General features: G+C 39.5%; 1 protein-coding gene across 1 annotated transcript in view; it reads right to left on the bottom strand.

The window, feature by feature from the left end:
• Positions 1 to 20,298, bottom strand: part of ZNF827 (zinc finger protein 827) — an 89,370-nt gene that overhangs the window by 21,468 nt on the left and 47,604 nt on the right. Inside the window, exons 6-8 of the mRNA XM_086464786.1 lie at positions 14,840 to 15,088; positions 14,090 to 14,147; positions 9,465 to 9,568 (exon numbers count right to left, since the gene is read on the bottom strand). Coding sequence (XP_086320912.1) covers positions 9,465 to 9,568; positions 14,090 to 14,147; positions 14,840 to 15,088 — 411 coding nt within the window. The remainder of the gene's footprint in view (positions 1 to 9,464; positions 9,569 to 14,089; positions 14,148 to 14,839; positions 15,089 to 20,298) is intronic.

Genomic DNA, 20,298 nt, shown 5'->3' with positions numbered 1-20,298 from the left:
ATTTTGCTGGTTTTTCCTTCTTCTTTCCCCAAACCCACATTCTATCAGTTCATGGTCGTTCTTCACAAAGTTGCCTTCTGTCACCTACATCAAAACACAGGTCCCAAGAACTTGCTGGACAGCCTTGTGTTGTCCTAGAACTCACTTGCCAGCAGAAGACAAGGTAGGCAAAATCCTACATTTCTCATTCTGTGCTTTGGATGAGTGCAGCTGATCAGGAAGCCCTTCTCAAATTTGACCCCGACTTGTGTTACATATTTATTTAAAAATATTGAGAGTGACAATTATTTTATTTTTTTAAAAAAATCACTTGTTGTTGAATAACTATAAGAGACTGAGAAAACAGGTCCAAAAAATGATAAAGATATGCCAAAACCTGCCTTGTTTGAAAGGGTAAAAAATATCCAATTGATAAGTTTTATTTTTCCTGGGATGAAACAGCTACCTTTGGCCATTTTGCTTTGGATTTGATGTTGGTGATATTTCTTAACAGCTTTTGGTTTGCTGAGTTTAATGAATGGGGTCTAGTTTGGGTTTATTCTGAATGAAACCAGAAAGTATTTGTTCCGAGTGAAATTACTTTGTTCTTCTGTCCTTTACCATAAGGTTGATCCTACTTTAGGAGGAACAAACATAAAAGAGAAATGAAATAAAAATAAATATTTTTGCCTGTATTAGAAGACTCCACAGTACTAGAGGGCAAAAACGTTACCCTGCACAAAGGCAGCCCCTAATAAAACAAGGATCACCAATTTTCAGATAGACGTCAAGTGCCTTTCAAGACAGCCATTAGACATGGACCTGAATGTGTATCTTTCAGTTTGTCTATTTTAATTAACACCTTTCATCTTGAAGATCCTTAAATAATTGGCAAAATAATTAGCGCAGTGACTTCACAAGGAAAAGAAGTGAAATCTATATACCCATAACAACTCATCCAAAGTCTGGCTATTTAGTATGTATTGTATTGAGAGGGGGACTGGCCAGTTCACCAGGAGTTTCATGTGTTCGTCAGAAGGATCTGATCACATTCCCTTTAGTTGCTGTGGGGAATGGCCAATAAATACCGGTTGCTGAGAAAAATTAAAACACGACAACTGTGCATACATTGCACACTTCTTCTATTTTAGCCAAAGAACGCACTGTGCATGTTTGAACAAGAGGCTATTTGCTGATTCGAAATGGTCTGTTCTGCATAATAATATTTTCATTTCTGAAAGGGACTTAGTTATGAAGATTGGGTGGCTGCTCAGGACATAGTCACTATTACCCTATCACAGATCTGTAACACACATGCACTAGACACAAACCTGTTCGGCAGCAGACTCAGAAAAAGCTGCAAGGGAGATGTAATGCTGGAATCACCTGTAGCCGCATTGGTTACGATCCCATTAAATGAATCAGAAATTTGGAACCCTCTGCTCGATGACTGTAGTGCAAAGCGGTTGTCAAGGCAGCAGGGTGCATAGCAAAAGAAGGCTGCACCCAGGCAGACGACTATGGGAATCTGAAGACAGGATGCGATAGCTAAAAAACATGCTAGAGCCAGAACCACTGTCACACAGTTTAGCACTGAATTATGTTGAACAAATCCTGCAAAATCTGTCTTGCTTTGGAGAACTTTGCCAGGCATAGCCCACTTCTATAGCAGTCCAACTATCTCACCTTCCTAGAATTAATTTCCAAAACTTGCCAGCTATCTGTCTCTTGGGCTCAGACTTGAGAGCAACCACGATGCCTGACAGTCCCTAGTCTTCTAGAGCATGCAAAGACAGAGAGTGTACACCAGTCAATGTGTACCCAAAATACATTCTCTTTGTGTGAAAAATGAAAGTAAAATGCAGATTAGAGATAAGGAACTAAAATCGGTTACTCAAATCAATCTGCCACTCTGTCAAGAAAGTTTTCCTACCATCTATGAAGCTGTCCTACAGGTTGGATTTGTCAGAGGGATCTCTCCAGCATTCTTTTTCATGCATCTACACAAACATACACATGCACACACATGCATGAACATACACAAAAAGAAGAGTATCTGGCAGAATCTTACCCCAGAGAGGTACCAGAAGAGGAATAAAATTAAATGGGTGCTTTTGAGGACAGAGAGCACCAGACTTTGCAAGGCTCAATGAGTACCTACCATTGTGTTCTGCTGGCAGCAGTGACAGCAGTGTGGCATCTACCTCCAGCACTGCTTTCAACACGCACACTTCACAGAAATACTGAGACAGAAATGAACAATGGGACCAAGTGCCTGATGAAGCATACCTTGTGTAGTGAATTAAGTTCCACTCTACACTTTTCCACCCTGCCAGGAAGCCAATAAGAGTCAGGCACTCTCATCATTGAGAAACAAAAGGGATATCTAATGTCCTGGGTGGGCAGAAAACTGGAAAAAAATTACTATAAGCACTAGTAATGGAATAAAGCAGGAGAAAAAAATGCACCATATAAGTAAATTCATGTGCACATGCACTCCCTCTGCAACTACATTGGCAATAAAAATTGCTGTTCCACCACAGGGACAGAAACCACTGTCAGGACCCTGAAATAGTCTTTTAGACCTTCTAAGAAGTCTGAAGTCTGGTAAATACGACTAAGGGATTGGAGCACCTGTCATACAAGGAGAACCTGAGAGAGCTAGGACTGTTCAGCCTGGAGAAGGGAAGGCTTGGTGGGATCTCTCCAATCTGTATAACTACGTGATGGAGGGGAAATAAGAAGATGAAAGCAGGCTTTTCTCAGTGATGCCCAGTGGAGAGGAGGAAAGGGCACAAATTAAAACACAGGAAATTCCATTTAAAAGTAAGAAACCACTTTTTTTTTACTGCAAGTGTGATCAAACACTGGCACTGGTTGCCTGGAGAGTCTCCATCCCTGAAGATATTCAAAATCTGACTGGACAGAGCCTTTGGCAACAAGCTGACTCTGCTCTGAGAAAGGGGGTGGAACTAGGCTTCCTACCTCAACCATTCTGCGATTCTCTCAAAAATAATAATCCACAGGTTCTGCTGCCTTGAGTGAATTAGAAATCAATTGCTTTAATTTTGCTCTTAACCCCTAGCTTTCTTTTACAAATTCTAGCATTTAGGACTGTGAAGAAAGCCTTCCTAAAGTAAACAGAAGATGCCCACAATCCCACACAGGCTTTTTGACAGATGTAAGCAAACATAAAAAATAACCTAAGAAGGTGTAAATTGTTCTAATTAACTCCAGGGGTACATAGCTGGGAAGCTATACAAGGGCAATTTAAGTGCCAACATTTCATCGCTGATCACTTTAGCAGAAATCCTCAGGGCCTGTGCGCTTCACAGTCCCCTAAGGCCTAAGGGCATTTTCCAGGGTGACAGAAGTGCCAACAGTCCCCTGTACAGAAATCAAACCCTCAAGGTGTCCCTTCACTTCTGCAGTGCACTTACAGTGGTCCCAGGGACTATGTAAGATAAGTTAAAAGTAGAAAGTCTGACAGTGGGCTAAAAGAGACCAAGAAGGAGAACTGTCATTGGCAACTTGTGAAGAAATGGAAACTATTGTCAGATTCACTCTAACCTCATTTCAATTTATTAGTCCTGACTTTCTTAACTAATCTAGTGATGACCCAAAATTCAGAGCTGGTCGCTGTAGATGGTTGCAGAAGTTTAGTTTGCTGCAGAGCACAGGACACCAGAATTAAGCACAAATACTGCCAGAAAATAGTATATATGAATGAGCACGTCTGCAGGTTGGACCAAAAGAGCTCTTGCTATCTACTTTCTAATTGCTTTAAGCCGCACAAAATTACAACATCAAGAGGTATATTGACCTTAAAGTGTCTTTAAAAAGGGATTAGGAAGGAAGACACACGCAAAATACTTCATACTAAAGACTGTGGTATCTGTGCAATATCAACAGCTTGATTATTTGTCATGTTCAAGTTAAAATTCTAAACCCTCAGGAGGTATTTTTCAACTACAGTCACAGAAGAAAGTAAACAAGATTAAGTGTGGTCACAGCCATGTCAGTCTCACACAAATGCTGAAATTTCACACGGCTGAAAGATACGGCCTTGCCTTCACCCTGCTCACATCCCAACATTCCCACAAACTATTAGAAAAAATAAGAGATTAGTTCACTGCTTCCTCTGATCTGGCTTACAGTGTGGCCACACAAATGCTAGTACTGCTGTGTTGGAGAACGTGCAAAAATGAGGCCCAGTGAGCGGGCAGATTTTCCCCTTTAAGTATGTTAAAGGTACAGTGGAATTACTGCTTTAGAGAAAAGAAGGACAGTGTGACTATGAACAGCAACAGACGAAATGTGTACATCTCCTGAATAGCCCTGTAGTTCCAAATGTAGGGGAATCTTTGTTTCACATATTCCCTTAGTTCAATAAACATAAATAGGGGATAATGCTACTAATTACATCATCAATAAAAATACAACTGACAGTACCAAAATCCAAAATTTTTACACTACTTTTCCAATTTTCTACTGAACTAAGTATCATGCTACTGATTCAGTATTGGCTTCTGGATGTTTTTGAAGAGGAAGCATGGCCTATTTGTCATCTTACAGGTCAGTAAAAAGTGTGGAGACACAGTGACAGAAGAGGCTCTGATGCATTTTTCAGAAAGGTACTTGAGGACAGAAGCTTTATTGGCTTTATTTCATTGAAACAAGTAACAGCGACAAATTTAGCTCTGGCACCAATGGACAAAATTAAAAAAGACAGGCCTGTTCATGGGCTACAGCTCCCCAAAACCTACATCCTCCAGATCCAAAAGTCTATTTTAGCCATGTGAAATTCACTTATCACAATCAAAATTACAGTTTTGCAAGTAATGAATTTTCAGAAAAAGATTTTTTTTTATTATTATTTCTTTTTTAAAACTTAATCCTCTACAGATGAGATTGCTTCAATATCTGGCACTGTCAATGTAAATGAAGGAGAATAGCAGGTCCTTGGTGAATAGGAAAGAAAATAACGAAATATTATTATCCTACACACAAATACACATGGAGAAAAAATACTCCCAAAAATCCGTGGCTGGAGTCTTTGCCAATATTAATAAACTGACCGGAAAAGGAATAGTGAATATCACTCATCTGGATTTCATGAAGGCAGGTTAGATTTACAGAATGAGTCAGTGAGATAGTGGAAAACTATTAAAACACATTAAAGATTGGCTAAGGGTCAGGAACACCAGCATAAGATCAAGTTTTTTTAATTTCTCTAGCGATCTGGACTGAACTATATAGTCTGACATAAAACTAAACTCTATTCTATCAAAAGAAAAGTCTTATAAGACACAAGATAAAAATGCCCTTTTAAAGTGACTGTCTGAAACGAAAATTTTAATTTCTTCTCCTTACCTTTTGCTAGGCCAAAAAAGGTAATTTTGCTGTTCTTATAGGGGAAAGCTGAAATTATTGAATTGTTTTGGATATGACTTTGTATTAGATATGACTTTGTATTAGATATGACTTTGATACTATGGTAATTTTTGAGTGAAGTGTTTTTGATTGATGTGGACATCAATGCTTTTTTATTTTATTTCCATTTTTGAGTAAAGATGAGCTTATTTGGACAGTAATAGTAATACAGAAAAGTATAATGTAACTACAACTAACTTTGTATGGTTATTAACATACAAAATACCTTACAAAGGAGGGGAAGTAGTTCCCCAAATCTGTCCAATACTTTTGAATTACGTACTACAGGAAACTACTTTGTCCCCTTCTCAGAATATTAAGAATCCACCACAGGTTATCAGGGAGTTACCATGACTTCTGCAGGGCTGTCAAGTCCCTTTCTGACAGCTGTTGGAGATTTCATTGTTATTTCCTTGGGTACCAGACTTAAAAGCTGCTGCATGAGAGTCACTTCTCCTGCCTATGATACTGCCGCTGATCGGGATTACTTCACCTTTATTTCAGGCCAAATCCATCACTATGTCATTATTTATTTAGGGTTTGGGTTTTTTCCTCCAATAAATGCCCTGATCAGTGCATTGCTCTCAAGCATCTTTTATTATGTCTTTCCTAATTATTACATACTCCTTGGGGATCTTATATACTCAATGCCCTCCAAAGAGTGCTGCTCCTTTTAAATACCTGATCTTGCAATTTTCTTACGAACTGGCTATGAAGAGAAGTGGTTTGCGCTGAGAAGGCTACTAAGCTGAAGTCTCAATGACTGCCCTTTGGACCAATCGTACTTAAAAATCCTCTTTAATAGCTTCAATGCACACCAAAAAAAGCCCCCAAACCAAACCAGCATTGCATTAATGAAAGCAGTATCATCAATACACAGAATTTTCAGAGTATTAAAGAAATAATCTTGAGATCTACAGTAACAAGTGAAACAATTTGAATTCCAAGGTCATATGCCTAGAAAGTACAAACAAGAATTTCTCTTGCATGCTGAAATCATCAGCTGAAATTCTAAAGGAAAAGAAAAACATGTTACTATTTGATCAGCAAACGAACTGAGAGTCACCAGCATGTTGTAGTTACAAAGACTGTGAATAATCAGGACAGGCGTTTCCAATATACATAGAAGACTGCAGGCTGCTGACAAAGTAATTGGTAAAACAGTACATATAGTTCTGACCAGTCATATTTGCAGAAATTAATTTCCCTAAACAGATGCAGAAAAAGGCTCTGACATTGGTCAGGAAATGGAAACCCTATCATACTAAAAAGACAAAAAGATGTTGGCTGGGTTTCTTTTCCAAAATGAAGACACAATTAGGGGGATGCAAGATGGCACACCTGATGCTGAACATCACGAGGGAGAAGAATTATCAAAGCTGAAGGACAGCATTGGTGAAACAACAAGAGTAGGACTTGCTGTGAATAAATTCAGGCTGAAAAGAGAGTGGTCCCAGCCCTTCAAAGGGGTGAGCTTCTGAAACGGTGTCTTCATATGAATAATAAGGATGACAGGTTTAAGATGGGTCTTGATAATGAATGAGATTACATAATGTTGTTACCTTTTATAGAAAAGAATTTAATTTGACACATGAGATATCTTACTGTCCTATGTTCCTGTCACTTTTCCCGATTCCTCTGCAGCTAGGGTGCCAAGAAGTCTGCAGACAGAAAGTTGGCAGGAATCTGGGGATACAACCGTCCATAGTGGTGCTCTCTCGGAAGAAGCACAATGTACATGGGATTCCACCAAGGCCACCCAGACCAACCGGCAGCAAAAGCTTCCACATGCCGCTCTGCCTACCTGAGTCAAGCCTGGTCACAGAGAGCCAGCACAGAGCAGTAGCTGAGACCCCACACTGGTTCATCAGACTCTGCTAGCTATGGTGATTGTGGCATATTTTTGGATATGAACACTACTTAATGAACACTCTTGGCCATTAGCAGTTAATCTGCTTGGATTTTAGTTGATGACCTGAAGATGACACTGGACTGGGAATTTCCTGTCATTTTCTTATGCTGTTCTCTTCTTCTTACAACCTGTTTCAGGGATGAAGTAACCCAAACCAAATCTCAGGTGAATGCGTACATAGCCTTTATCCATGGGACACTACGTACGCATTTCCACAGCATTTTCTGTTACATCTGGTTGCCCTTTACAATGTCTTGTTACAGTTCCTTTATGCTACTCTCTGCAGGGATAAAGTTTCTTCTGAGCTATCCATAGCACTACCTAGACTATTTCTTCTTGCAAGGCTGAAACTAGTATGAAATCTACCTGTGGGTATTCTGCTGTTCTTTAAATGAATATCTCATTTGTAACTGATTAAAAATTGAAATCACATTCCTGGTGCTACTGTGAAGTTGCACTTCAGGTCCAAGAATTTATTATGAAGCTGAGAAAAATCAACATATTTGGAATGATAGAGTTGTTCCAAAAATAAAAATGAAGTAGAAACTGGCATTTTTGGTTTTCAGTATATATGCTGCTATTAAATATCAGAGTCTTATAATCACAGAGCAATATGTATTATAATACATAGACCTATCTAGGTAATACTTATATTCCATAAGGCAGAAAATGAGGCAGCATGAACATACAAAACCCACTTCCTCAGAAGCCATTCTAACACTCCAGGATGTCCTAACTAACTGGATACTTTACAGCTTTTAAGCAGGAGATTAAACATGTCACCAAAACCCATCCACAGTTTTAGTGGCCTCACTTAAAATGAAGTCTTACAGACAATTAAAATTCTTATACATTCATCTTGGTATGATGTAAGAGTATTGCTGCTAGAGGCCACGTCCTCTGAGGTATTGAGCCCTGCTGCCTGAGGAGTCCAAGAGTTCTCGTCTTTCATCTGGGTATATGAATATTCCATGTTATGTGAAGGTCAAAAGCCAGAACTGAAGTGCTAACCTGGTTTACATTTTAATACTTAAAAGCACCACACCTGATCTGTTTCTCCTCTCCCTGAGTTACAAAATCCACTACTTCCTTGCAAAAGTGTGTCTGAGGCTAGTCTGAAGACCCTTGTCCTTATGCTACAAATTTTCTTCTTCTTCCTGCTATGCATATTTACCCTTAGACAACATCTAGCTCTTAACCTCATCTGCCACTTCACAAGCTGTCAAATGACTATTCAAGCATTAAAAAAAATGAAGGGTCTGTTAAGTTGTAAATTAAATGACAGTCTATAGCTGAAAATTAGCAGTAACGTGCCCAAAACTTTATTGATTGCTAAGAAAAGGTGAATAACCCCCTTTACAGCTGGCTGTGTAATTACTGACCTTTAGAACCCAAGAGCTATTAATTTAAGAACAGATAGCAGGGAACTAGCAAACGAGTTATTTTGCAACAGGACAGTAAAGGCACATACCAAGTTTTTCCATGGGCTCAGCGCCACTTTGAATAGTACTGTTACATGCCTATATTTTCCACTTTAATGCAGAATATAACCCAAGCTAGGTCTGAAGATAAAAGGCCTGTCAACTAGTTCAGAAGATCAGTGGGAATGTACCCACAGATACTGAGGCCTTTCAGTACGTTTTAAGAGTTCCACATCCTTCCTAAAAGGTTTCTAAATTACTGTTAAAGGCAGGAACATTGTATTGCCAAGCTCAGCCACTCTGATACATGTACTGCAAACATTTCATCTGTACTCTGAGAGACAGAGATGGAAATGGCCAGTAACAGGAGAACAGCAAAAGTAATCCAGCATCAGTAAAGTTCCTTTACACAGGGGAGAGACACAGACAAAACCCCCCCCACCTCTGTTAATACTGCTGAGTTTTATCTGTTCTAGACTCTTGTACAATTCATGGAAATAGTAAAGACTAGTAATACAAATGCTTCAGTATTTAACTTTTTTCTTTTTCTCCTTAGTAATAAGCACTTACTGTGATGGACAGATAGTTGCCTCTTGACAAAGCAAACTACATTTTAAGAGCATTGCTCAGATGGTGGAGTTTACAGTAAGAAGGTTTTAAAAAGATATATTAACTAGAAGTAATGAAAGAAAGAAAAAAACCCCAAAAAGATATCTGACCTGGTGCAGATGTCCTTCCATGAAGAGGAGTTTCATTAGGCAGGAGCTCTTTTGAGTTGGAAGTGAACGGTGATTGTCTAAATGTGTCTTCAGAAAAGAAAGGGCTATAGGAAAAAATAAGATGTCTTTTTGTAAACAAAATAGCACTTAATGGAAGAAGGAAATATGATTTTTGACCCTAACATCTTAGTATTATAACAAATACCAGCTTGTTAAAAGTCCTGTTTCATTTACAGAATTCACACTGAAAGATACGTGGACCACGAGGCAAGTTGTGGAGAAGAGGTAAAATTGCATTTCAGATTGAAACTCAAGTCCTCCAAAAAGGCTTTTAACTACATTTCAACATCTCAGATTTGCTGTATCACAATACAATATGGATCACTAAAATTAATGCTTCAAAAATTTGTGTTCTACTGTCAAAATATTTCCATTCTATTGTCATATCTGGAGAGGGCAATCATGAAAGGTGGAAAGCATATTATTATTTAACAATCTGAGGTATATAGTAACTATTTTTAAAACAAAACTTTTCAAATTTTAGGTTAAGATGTTAAATAGTTATCTTTTGACATGGCATTCCATGAGTGAAATTAACTCCATGACTTCGATTTTTAAAGCAGGAAACAATTCATATAAGCTAACTGAATGGTTACTTCCCAAAGGGTATTAAGTGCAAAAATCACCAGGTACTTGACTCCAAAAAGCATAGCATGCTTTGGTTTTAAGGAACAGGCAGTAAAAAGTCAGTTTCAATAGTCAATTGGTATTTCTGTCAACGTATTTTGTTTTCTATTCAATTAAAGACCATAACAGCAACAAGAATCCTTGTCTACAATACAGACAGACATCAGGAAGAGGTACATAAAAAAATTCAAAATTGAAAAGGACAGTCTTTCTCAGAAAACTGTTTTCTAAGGCAGTGCATTCCATCTTCATGCAAACTATCCATTTCTTTAAGCAAAATGGGAACTACATTAAATCTGATCTCTCTCATATTGGGAATCCTTAACAGCTGTGCATAGTAGGTGTTTTAAAGGTGCAGGACAGGAGGCCAGCTCATTTCTGCAGCCTGTTCTTATTCAGTAACAAAATCCAAGAACCTTTTCAGGATAAGGACTGTATTATGAGGTCTTAGGAAGCGTTGCACAGCAGGCAGTCCAGACTAAGGAAGTATGTGCCAACAGCACCAACCAAGTTGACCCTACCTGTCCAGATACCCAAGGTGCCACTGAACAACAACAGCACGAGCGTAAGTTTTCCCTCATACAGGTTTTTTGCAGAAAGTGAACAAGGTGTTCTCCACCGAGTTCCTTGTATTGTTAGATCTCTTCTGCCTTTGGGAAACTTGTTGATAATTAGCTAACTTGATCATGTAACACTTTTGGCAATCACATTATTTACTTTCTCATTAAGTTTTTGGCCATTATGCAATTTTGTGCTGTTCCACATGTGGCAGTTAATGGGATATTTTGGTATTTCTACAAAAGTTTGAACATAACCATAAACACAGTCAACATTAGGTTGTGCTGAAGAGTAAGGCATGAAGCTGCCCCAAACTTGAACAGTTCAGGGTATAGCAGATAGCAGAACAACACGTAATACTCAAGAAAACAAGTGATCAGGATAAAGCAAAACAGTTCCAGCCCACATGTGCAAAACTCAACTTTTTCCAAGACACACTCTCGCTCAGGGGTGACATAATATAAAACAGACTGACGCGTAGAAAAATATGGCATTATTTATTGCAACATTCCTCTTGCTGATTTAATAATGATTTGAAAGAAATACACCAATAAAAAAAGTTTTATTACTGTTGTAACTCTTCAAAATCTTGTAATCTGCTCAGGTTTCCATGTTGGCCTTCCTGCTTGTGCCTTAGATTCAGTCACTGGGACGCTGCTCATTGCTAGTTCTAAGCAAAATGGATGATGCAGAGCTTATCTATTTCAGGCTAGGCCATATATCATAAGCAGGTTGCTGTTGAAGACTGCATTGTGTTGTGTCCCAAGGATTTCCCTCTCCGCCACTGGCCTTCAGTGAATTACAGACCCATCCTTGGATACCTCTTTTCTGCCTTCCTCTAGAATGTGTCTCTTCAGTGTTGGCCCTATTATTATTTTTATTTCAGCAGATATGTCCTCCAATTCCCAGCGCAAAGTATGGAGGGAGGAGCTCCTGCTTCATAGTAAGAAACTATATAAATTGTTCTCAGTCACTGCGCAAAGCCCCTTCTGATGAAGATTAAGCTTTAGAATTTTTTTTCTGGCTGCACTTTTCCAGTTTTATGGCAACACAGTTCTCTAGATGAAAGAAACTTATCTTGGCATCTTATGCTGGCGTACTCACTTCCAGATCATTTGCTTCTCCACTTTCTGTCTTCATACCACAGATGGCAGGCTCTACCATCTCACTCAGCCATTGAACTGTGAGGAATCCTTGCCAGTTTCAGCTGCTTAAGCAAAGTCATATGGAAGTATATGCTTGCAAAGTCCAGGAATACTCACAGAAGGAACAGCAACAGACAGGTGACAGTTAGAAATGTTAATATGGAATAAGACAGCAAAAAGTGCTTGCATACCCCATCTTGGTGGGCTTTGCTGATTTAAGACTCTCACCAATGACACAGCTTAATCTCTCTGCTCCCCAACTACTCACAGGTGGACAGCACTGACCTCACCTTGGCTCTGTGCAGCTGTCAGCAAACTTCACATAACAACTGTGATTTGAATGCCTTTCTGTCATTACTCCAGATGTAGGTTGGTGAGCCAAACTGCAACACCACATGTTTTCTCAATGCAGTCTTTCTCAAAGCCTCTGTCCTCCACTCACTGCTCCATCACATTCTATTTCTGAGAAGGCGTCATACCCTTACCAGTAAAGACTTCCAGCTGTTTGTTTGGGTTTGGGTGGGGCTTTTTTTGGCAAGGTCTTTCAATTCAATCTGTTTGAACTCGCAGGACTTAGCAGACTGACTCACTTCCCCTCAAGAAGCTCTTCTCATTCATGTCTTCTTCTGTTGATAGATAGGTAAGATAAGAAAAGCACCCAGAAGAATTGAATCAGGCACTCAGCATTTCATGCCCTGATGGGTAGCAGCCATTATCAGGACTTCTCAGTAAAACTCAGTGCAAGTTTGACAACAGCCAACTGTGCTACCCTCTTAAAATCCAGCAGCCAGAAGAAGGGGAAGTTATCTTTGAACTGTCCTCAACCTTTCCAGTTTGATAGATCCAAAAGTAGTTCTGGATTCTCACACCAGTCCTGCTGGTAACATCATGAGACATTGAAACCTATTTTCAACTGACTCTTTGTTACCCCCTCCCTGCAATGGTTAATGAGTAGTTGGACAATATGTGCATTTATCTCCATACGTGTCTCTCAGGCTTATGCTTTTTAAGGCTATGCAGGCTGCATATCCCACAAATTCCCAAACTAGCAAATATGGGAAGCATTCACAGTAGCCAGAAGCTAAAAGCTCAATTTAATTATCTTCCCATTTGTAACATCAAAAACTCCCTAATGTATATTTACTGAGCTGGTCAGTTTATTAAAACCAAATTATTTATTTATTACAGTTACCATGAATGAATGGGATAGGCCTAGGAATTTAAAAGCAACATATTTTAGAGATATTTTCTTCTGCAACTGAAATGCTTTTCAATTTCTGTCTGGACAAAGTGGTCTTAGTTGGCAGGAACTGAACATGCTGGGAACTTCTATAGAAGAGACTGCAGAGGCATAGGTCTCTGTATTTGAAGGAACTCTTCGTCATTTCAGTATGCTCCGTCTCCAACCCATCCACACTGATTAGGGAACTTTCAGGCACGAAACAAATGTACCCTTGGCCAATCCCTGCCTACTCCTCACCATGGGCTCCTAAGTTTTTACCAATTCTAGTTACCACTTATTACACAAGAGCTTCTGATCTTCCCATACAGACACCTCACTTTGCTGCTCATGTACATGTAAACAACTTGTGGGCTTGTTCCCAGACACAATACTGTAAAGTGCGTATTTCTTTAACAGCACATGCTGTTAATTGTATCATGTTTTTAATTCCTGGATAATTTCATTTATTGTATTAATGTGACTATAATCTTTAACAAATGTTTCATTAGCATTGTCTTACAGTCTGACTTTTAAAAATTCATCTCTAGAAGGCATTGAGATGACAGAAATACTAAACTGAAATTTTATTAAAGAAATCCAAGTTTGACAGAAGACTGAAGCAAAATCACCTCTTCTTACATTGGTCCATGTCTTAAAATCCAGTTGTCAGCCTGTTCTTCCCTCAAGCACTTCATGTACTATGCAGTTTCTTTTAAGTTTCAGTTTTTGTAGAAAAAAAAAAATAGAAAAAAGAATTCTTAAAATGATGTGTGAATACTTGATCAGAGGAGAACAGTCATTTTGGCCCAAAGGCCTTCTGTCTCATGAACTCTAAGCAATCAGATCTATAGGTATAATTTTTCAGATATAGGTTACATTACTCATGAAAATATCTTACACTTGTAACATCAGGTCACATTTGCAGAAGACAAGACGCATTTGAGTTCACAAAGCAAAGTGAAGCAATGCCATTTACACTAACAGCTTTGCAGATAACAGTGGGCTGTACTTACCTGGCTGTAGTTCTGATGGCGTTATCTTTATTGTGGTTGTGCTCTTTGCTCACTTTTTCTGCAGAGGAACACACATGTTTTTTTGTGATTAGCATATATCATATTTTCCCTACCAGGTTTTATTCAGCAGAACTATTTTAATAGTTCTGATAACAGCATAATCCAGAGTAATTTAGGGTAAATGGTCACAGCATGATTAGAGAATGAGCATGACTTTATATAAACTAACACCCAAAAAATTTTTTCAGTGTTAGTGCTCCATGCAAAGCACGCAATACAAGTATTCATTAAACACAGTGCTGATATCATTGCCTTTATGTAATAGCTGAGGTTCACCTTCTTTGTCAAGAGACATGGACAAGGCAGCCCCAGGAGCACTGCATGCTGCAGCCACTGGCCACTTATGACAGTAACTGCCACCTATAGGTTCCCCTATACTCCAAGGCCTGGACCAACCAGTTGTCACAAATTATTTAATTAGCTTTCAAAAATACAGGAGTTGAACTCTGGCTTTTCCAATTCAGTTCAAATATTGTGAACCTGACCTGACTGTCACAGTGCTCTAAAGCATATGCTAACTATGGGGAATATTTGGCAAGGCTTTTGCGTTCCAAATGTGAGGGTAGAAAGGCTCTAACCCCTATTATTTTTCAGCCTTAGCAATCTCACACTTTCATAGCCCCTAAACGGTTATAAACAATCTCTTTTTGTTCTTTAAATTCAACTATTGACTATTTCCACTGCTTTTACCTGATAACTGAAAGAGCAGCTCGGATGCCATCTTCACTGATATATCTTGGCTGAATAGATTTCTTTCTGGGAGCACACGACCTTCTGGTGCCTTCTGTATGTGTTCACTAATGTCTCGCCCTAATAAAGTGCTGTAGCCAACATTTTGGCTGGGTTGGCTGGGTGACACTGAAGCCTGCGAATCATGAATGTCAACTTCCATTGGTTCTTCCTTTATCTTTACCATCTGGGTTTCCTTGTAACTCTCAGCTGCAAATACGTATTTAAAAAAAATAAACAACTGCCACAGTTATTTAATTAGGCTACAATTTTTCAGAGTACTCAAAGCAGGAATCACAATTACAAAGTTATAATTTGTATATCGTATCATTGCAAATGGTAAGAGAAGCAAGCAGCTGACTGCTACAGTATTCTTCTGGGGGTTATAAGTAGAAAGCAATCTCTTGAAAATCATTTTTCAAACTAGAGAATAGAAATCACTTGCATATTTGTAAATATGACAGTTATATCACTTTCTGTGAATACTGGGTGATCACACACCAGTTAGTGAAGCTTTGGTTTTATTCATTAAATGAAGTTGCAACTATGCACCAGCTCTCCCAAGGTGGGCACTGAAGACCTCTTACAAACTGTGAACTACTCTTTATCAGCAGAAGTACCAGAACAGACAGTTAGAAGTATTAGTATGGGGATAGGGGTGGAGGAGTAAACCTCATCTGCTCCTCTTCCACTCTCTTCCTCTCTTCTGGAAAATTCCAACCAACTATGTGAAGAACCAGTTTGTTATATCTGCATATGCTTTCAAGATGACAGCAGTATTCTGGGGCCCATGCTTTTCTGAAGTCTAGTTTTGTAACAAGCGTAGGTATTCCCTCATACATTACGAGATCAAATAACCTTAACGACTAGTTTCCATAAGCCCATATCCTTCCCTCCTCGTCTTCCTCGTCCTAGGTCTAGCAAACAAAACCGTAGTCTAGAAGCCAATTTGTATTCACTTTCTACACTTGAGATTTCCTGGGTGTTGCTGAATGCTCTGGTCTGGCTGCAAGGTAAGTAATCATTTTTAATTCAGAATAAAAGTTCTGAAATCTCAAAATCAAGGCTCCAAGGTAATTTGCCTACCACACCCAAATACCTATACAGCCCTTTTGATTCAGACTTTCTGCTGTGAAAAGAGGAGTCAAAGACCTGTAGAATTTACTCTCAATTTTGTTACAGAGAAAGATGATGAGTTTTTAAAATTATTTTCATTCAGACTGCTCCTGAAAGGACACTGGTATCATGCCAGAACTGCCCAACTAAGTGTTGCCTCTGCTGGCTGGATGCTGAGCAGACACTCTGGAAACAGGCAGCCTAAGGCAGGCAATATACCTGGGAGAATCAAGAAAATAAATAAATGTCTAAACACAGTTAAATACCAGAAGGGCCATCCAGGTAAGGAATCATTCCAACAAAAAAATGTACATGGGATTTATTAATTTTGCTTAAACCTGTACATGAACTTTTGGTACCAGCCAAGATACTGAAAAGCTTAAGGAAAATCTGCTTCTGTTTACTCATGATTAGCACATGCCCTAAATTGTTGCCTATGTAGCCTTCACAAATGGACTCAAGGGAAAGTGTGAGTTTGAATTGCTCAGACTTCATGAGCCAAAGGAGGACAAGGCAATGCTAGCACCCAGCAAAAGAGACTGTGGTAGAGGGTAGGGACAGGCACACTGCAGCACACAGAGCCAGAGAAGCAGAGAGCTTAGATGCCAAGTGTATTAGGGCCTGAGAGAGCAGCCTGGCCCTTGTCCAGACTGCGGGGACGTGATCAGCTCTATGACTGTGGGTCAGAACGTGAACTGGTGCAGACAGGGGCCAGCCATCCTGTCAGCATCAGGTCACTGATAGAGTCACTCTGCACAATGAGTTTTCTCACACGGAAGTTTCCTTGTCGTCTGTCAAATTTTACTACTTAGAAGGCTCTAATATTAAAAATAAATAGATGAATACCCATTCATAAAAAAAAGCCCAAACACAATTTTCTACTAACTTTGGATCAGAGAGAAGAAAGAGGGTGGTTGGGGGAATCCACTAACTTCACTTGGTTGCTGCTCTCTGTTTTTCCCCTCCTCTCTAACTCACACATGACTGTGTCAGCCTCACAGATTTTATTCCAAGCGTGAATGTTTCAAACTCCAACAGGCCTTTTGTTTTCAATTACCCAGTATTACACTGAATCTCAGAGGCACCAACACATGGTTTGGTCATCCCGGATAACATCCTCAAGCTAGTCAACTGGTTGGTGTCATCTTGTAGTCTCTAGCCAAAGACAAACAGAATCCCTTTAGCATGAAGGCATATACATTCCACCTAAAACTAAACTGATGTGTGTCACCAAGACCTTTATCATTCCGCTGGTTTCTCCCTCTCTCCACATTCCTGTTGCTCTTAAGTGAAGGAAAAGTGTCTTTGCTGCCTGCAGCTCTTTAAAAAAAAAAAAAAATTAAGACAGGAGATAAAAGCCACTTGGATATGTTCCAGAAACAATTTACATGAAGTGCTTTCAATCTTTTCTTATGACATTCCTTGACCTTTAAAAGAAACATATAAACATTGATAAAAATCTTTACCATCTACAATGCACCAGATATGTTTCAGGCTTTGGAAATTTTCATAGTGAATTCTCAACTGAAGACAAGTTAGAAATATCATGTAATGTCATTTTATTCTGTTAAACAGATTTTTCAATCAATTTTTTTTTTTTTTTAATTTAAAGCTTCCATTAGCCTCTTATTATAAAACCATAGAACGTTGCATCAGTGTGGAAAGTGTAAAAATAGCATGCTGTTCATTGAAAGTGAACACAGAACAGCAAAGGAACGCATCAGGTAACACTGTCAATCAAAAGCTCAGGTAACCTCGCAAACAAATGAGTTCTTCAGATGTCTGACAGACTGAGCTCTGCACCCGGCTGCCAAATTTAGGTGCAGAGTCAAGCTGACCTTTGCTGCTCTCTCTGCTTTTAAAATATTCTTTCTATTTCTGTTCCTGCTCCACACAGTTTAATTCCCTGTCCTGCAAATGCTTTTGAATCAAACTGATACAACCCCAACTAAGGCAAGAGTCAAGCAAGACCGATGACCTTCTCTCCCTCACAATCAGCTAGCACTTACATTGCCCTAACTAAATTTACATATTTGATCATTTCCTTTGACCTTTATCTTCCCAGCTGCACCCTTTTGATCTGACAGAATGTCCCTGCCAAATGTGAATCCTGTCAAACTCCAATTCCCAACAGCAAACACACACAGAAGACTGAAAGAGGGTCTCTATAATAATTTTACAAGAGCTAACGAAAGGGAAATTCAGTCAGCCTGTCCCGTGAGCAGCAATCACAAGCATACAGCCCAGCTGTGCTAGATCTTGTGCTGTAATTAAGTGTAATTAAGATTATGCCCATACCCATCTCACCATACAGGCAGTCAAACTGTAACTTCTTGAAGATTATTTTCCCTTCTGTGCTACAGACGGTTCATTTGTGCAGTAAGGTGATACCCCTTATTTCCTTACACAGGTATCTCACACGGTCATAGTGCAGCTAAAGTTTTTCAAATCAAGGACTGGTACACTGAAAGGTCTCCTGGTTCAAATAATTAAAATCATGATAGCTTTGGCTTTTTTCCACTTGTGCATTTCTCCTTGAGTAGATGGGCTAGGTTAAATAAACTGCAAGGTATCAGAATACAAAGTTAGTATACGAGAGTCATTTTCTTCACGTCAGATTTTTATAAAAGTACAGACATCTAATTCCTAGCAAAAATCAGCAGGGGATAAAGACTCAGGTATCTTTAAAGTACCCAGACCTTGATCTCCTAAGCATGGTCTGCTATTCATTCAAAACTAACCTGGATGAAGCGCAGAACAACAGCACAGCAGTGAGCATTGCTCATCTGGCAGAAGATGAACCGAATCACCTAATACACTTTTTTTTTTTGCTGTTAGCTTTGTGATATGGAAACAGCTTAACAAAATAAGAGAAAATTATTGCATACATGGATGTACTATCATCAAGCCACAGTGATACTGTTTCTTCACAGAGCCGTATAACTTTTAATCAGCTGAGCTATAAAGCCTCAATGAACTTCATCTTATTCGCATTGAGTGAAGCAATTTTCCACATCGGATATGAAAAATGCAGTATTGGACAGGCTTGCTCCAGGAAGAAGTAATTTCTTCCACAGCTTTCAGGTTCTCCAGCATTCAGAAGTGCAAGCAATTGCAAAGTAGTAGCACTTGCTAAAAAAACCCCAAACATAACAGAAACCTAGAACAACACTTGTGCTACCTAAAAGCTCAGGGTACAGCATTCATTCCTGAAGGCCTGACAGGGTCACTTCAAGAAGGTGTAGCAGTAAGAGTGCCTCTGAAATTTAGTCTTAGATAATGCCTTTCTACAGCCTGAGAAAGAGATTGCCAAGTTTTAGAAAGAGCTTGTTCAAGCTACTTCTCTCAGAAAGGTGGGACTACCACAATCCAACACAAGTTATGCACAAGTCAGCAATGTTCCCTTGTAGCAACCAAGGCCAACCATATTCTGGGCTGTATTATCAAACCTGTAGCCATCAGGTAAAGGGGGGGAGATTCTTACCCTCTATTCTGCACTTATAAGACTGCATTTAGAGTACTGTGCCCCATTTGGGGCTCCCCAGTACAGGACAGACACTGACATCCTTAAGCATGTTCAGTGGAAGGGTACCAAGATAGTTAGAAGGCTGCTGCAAGACAGAAGAGGAAAACAGCTAAGACAACTGGTTTTGCTCAGCCTTAAGAAAACAACACTAAAGGGACATTTTATTGCTGTTGACAACTCTCTAAGGTATCAAGGGAAGGTATAGAGAAGCTAGAGTCCGACTTAACCTCAGAAATGCACAGTGATAGTACAAGAGTCGCCAGACAAGCTGGGACATGGGATTTTCTGTTTAAATATACAGAAAAGAAAATTCACTGTCAGGATGGTGAAATACTGGAACACATTGCTGAGAGAGGTTGGGTTCTCCATCCTTGGAGACATTTAAAACTTAATAAGACCCTCAGCAGCCTGGTCTTATTGGACCTGCTTTGAACAAGAGTTTGGATTAGATGAACCATGGAGGTCCCCTCCAAACTAAATTATTCCATGAATTATCAGCACTAGATCAGATCAGTTGCAGATTTATCCATCTACGCCAGAGCAACTGCCAAGGTCAGAAAGGCCTACCCCCCAGTGTCATGAACACCTCCATGAGGAAGAAAAAACAGGTTATAGTTGTAGGCGACTCCCTTCTGAGGGGAAGGGAGGGCCTATTGACGAAGCCTTCTTACTCCAGCTACAGGAGGCTTCATGCTCACAGGCTCTCGTCCTACTGGGGGACTTCAACCACCTCAACATCTGCTTGAAAAGTAGCACGGTGAGCTGTAGGCAACCCAGG

This window comes from Leptosomus discolor, chromosome 4 (assembly GCF_034619465.1).
Source record: "Leptosomus discolor isolate bLepDis1 chromosome 4, bLepDis1.hap2, whole genome shotgun sequence".
Taxonomy (NCBI): Eukaryota; Metazoa; Chordata; class Aves; order Leptosomiformes; family Leptosomidae; genus Leptosomus; species Leptosomus discolor.
Note: the sequence above shows the minus strand (reverse complement) of the source record. Positions and strands in the feature narration are given on the sequence as shown.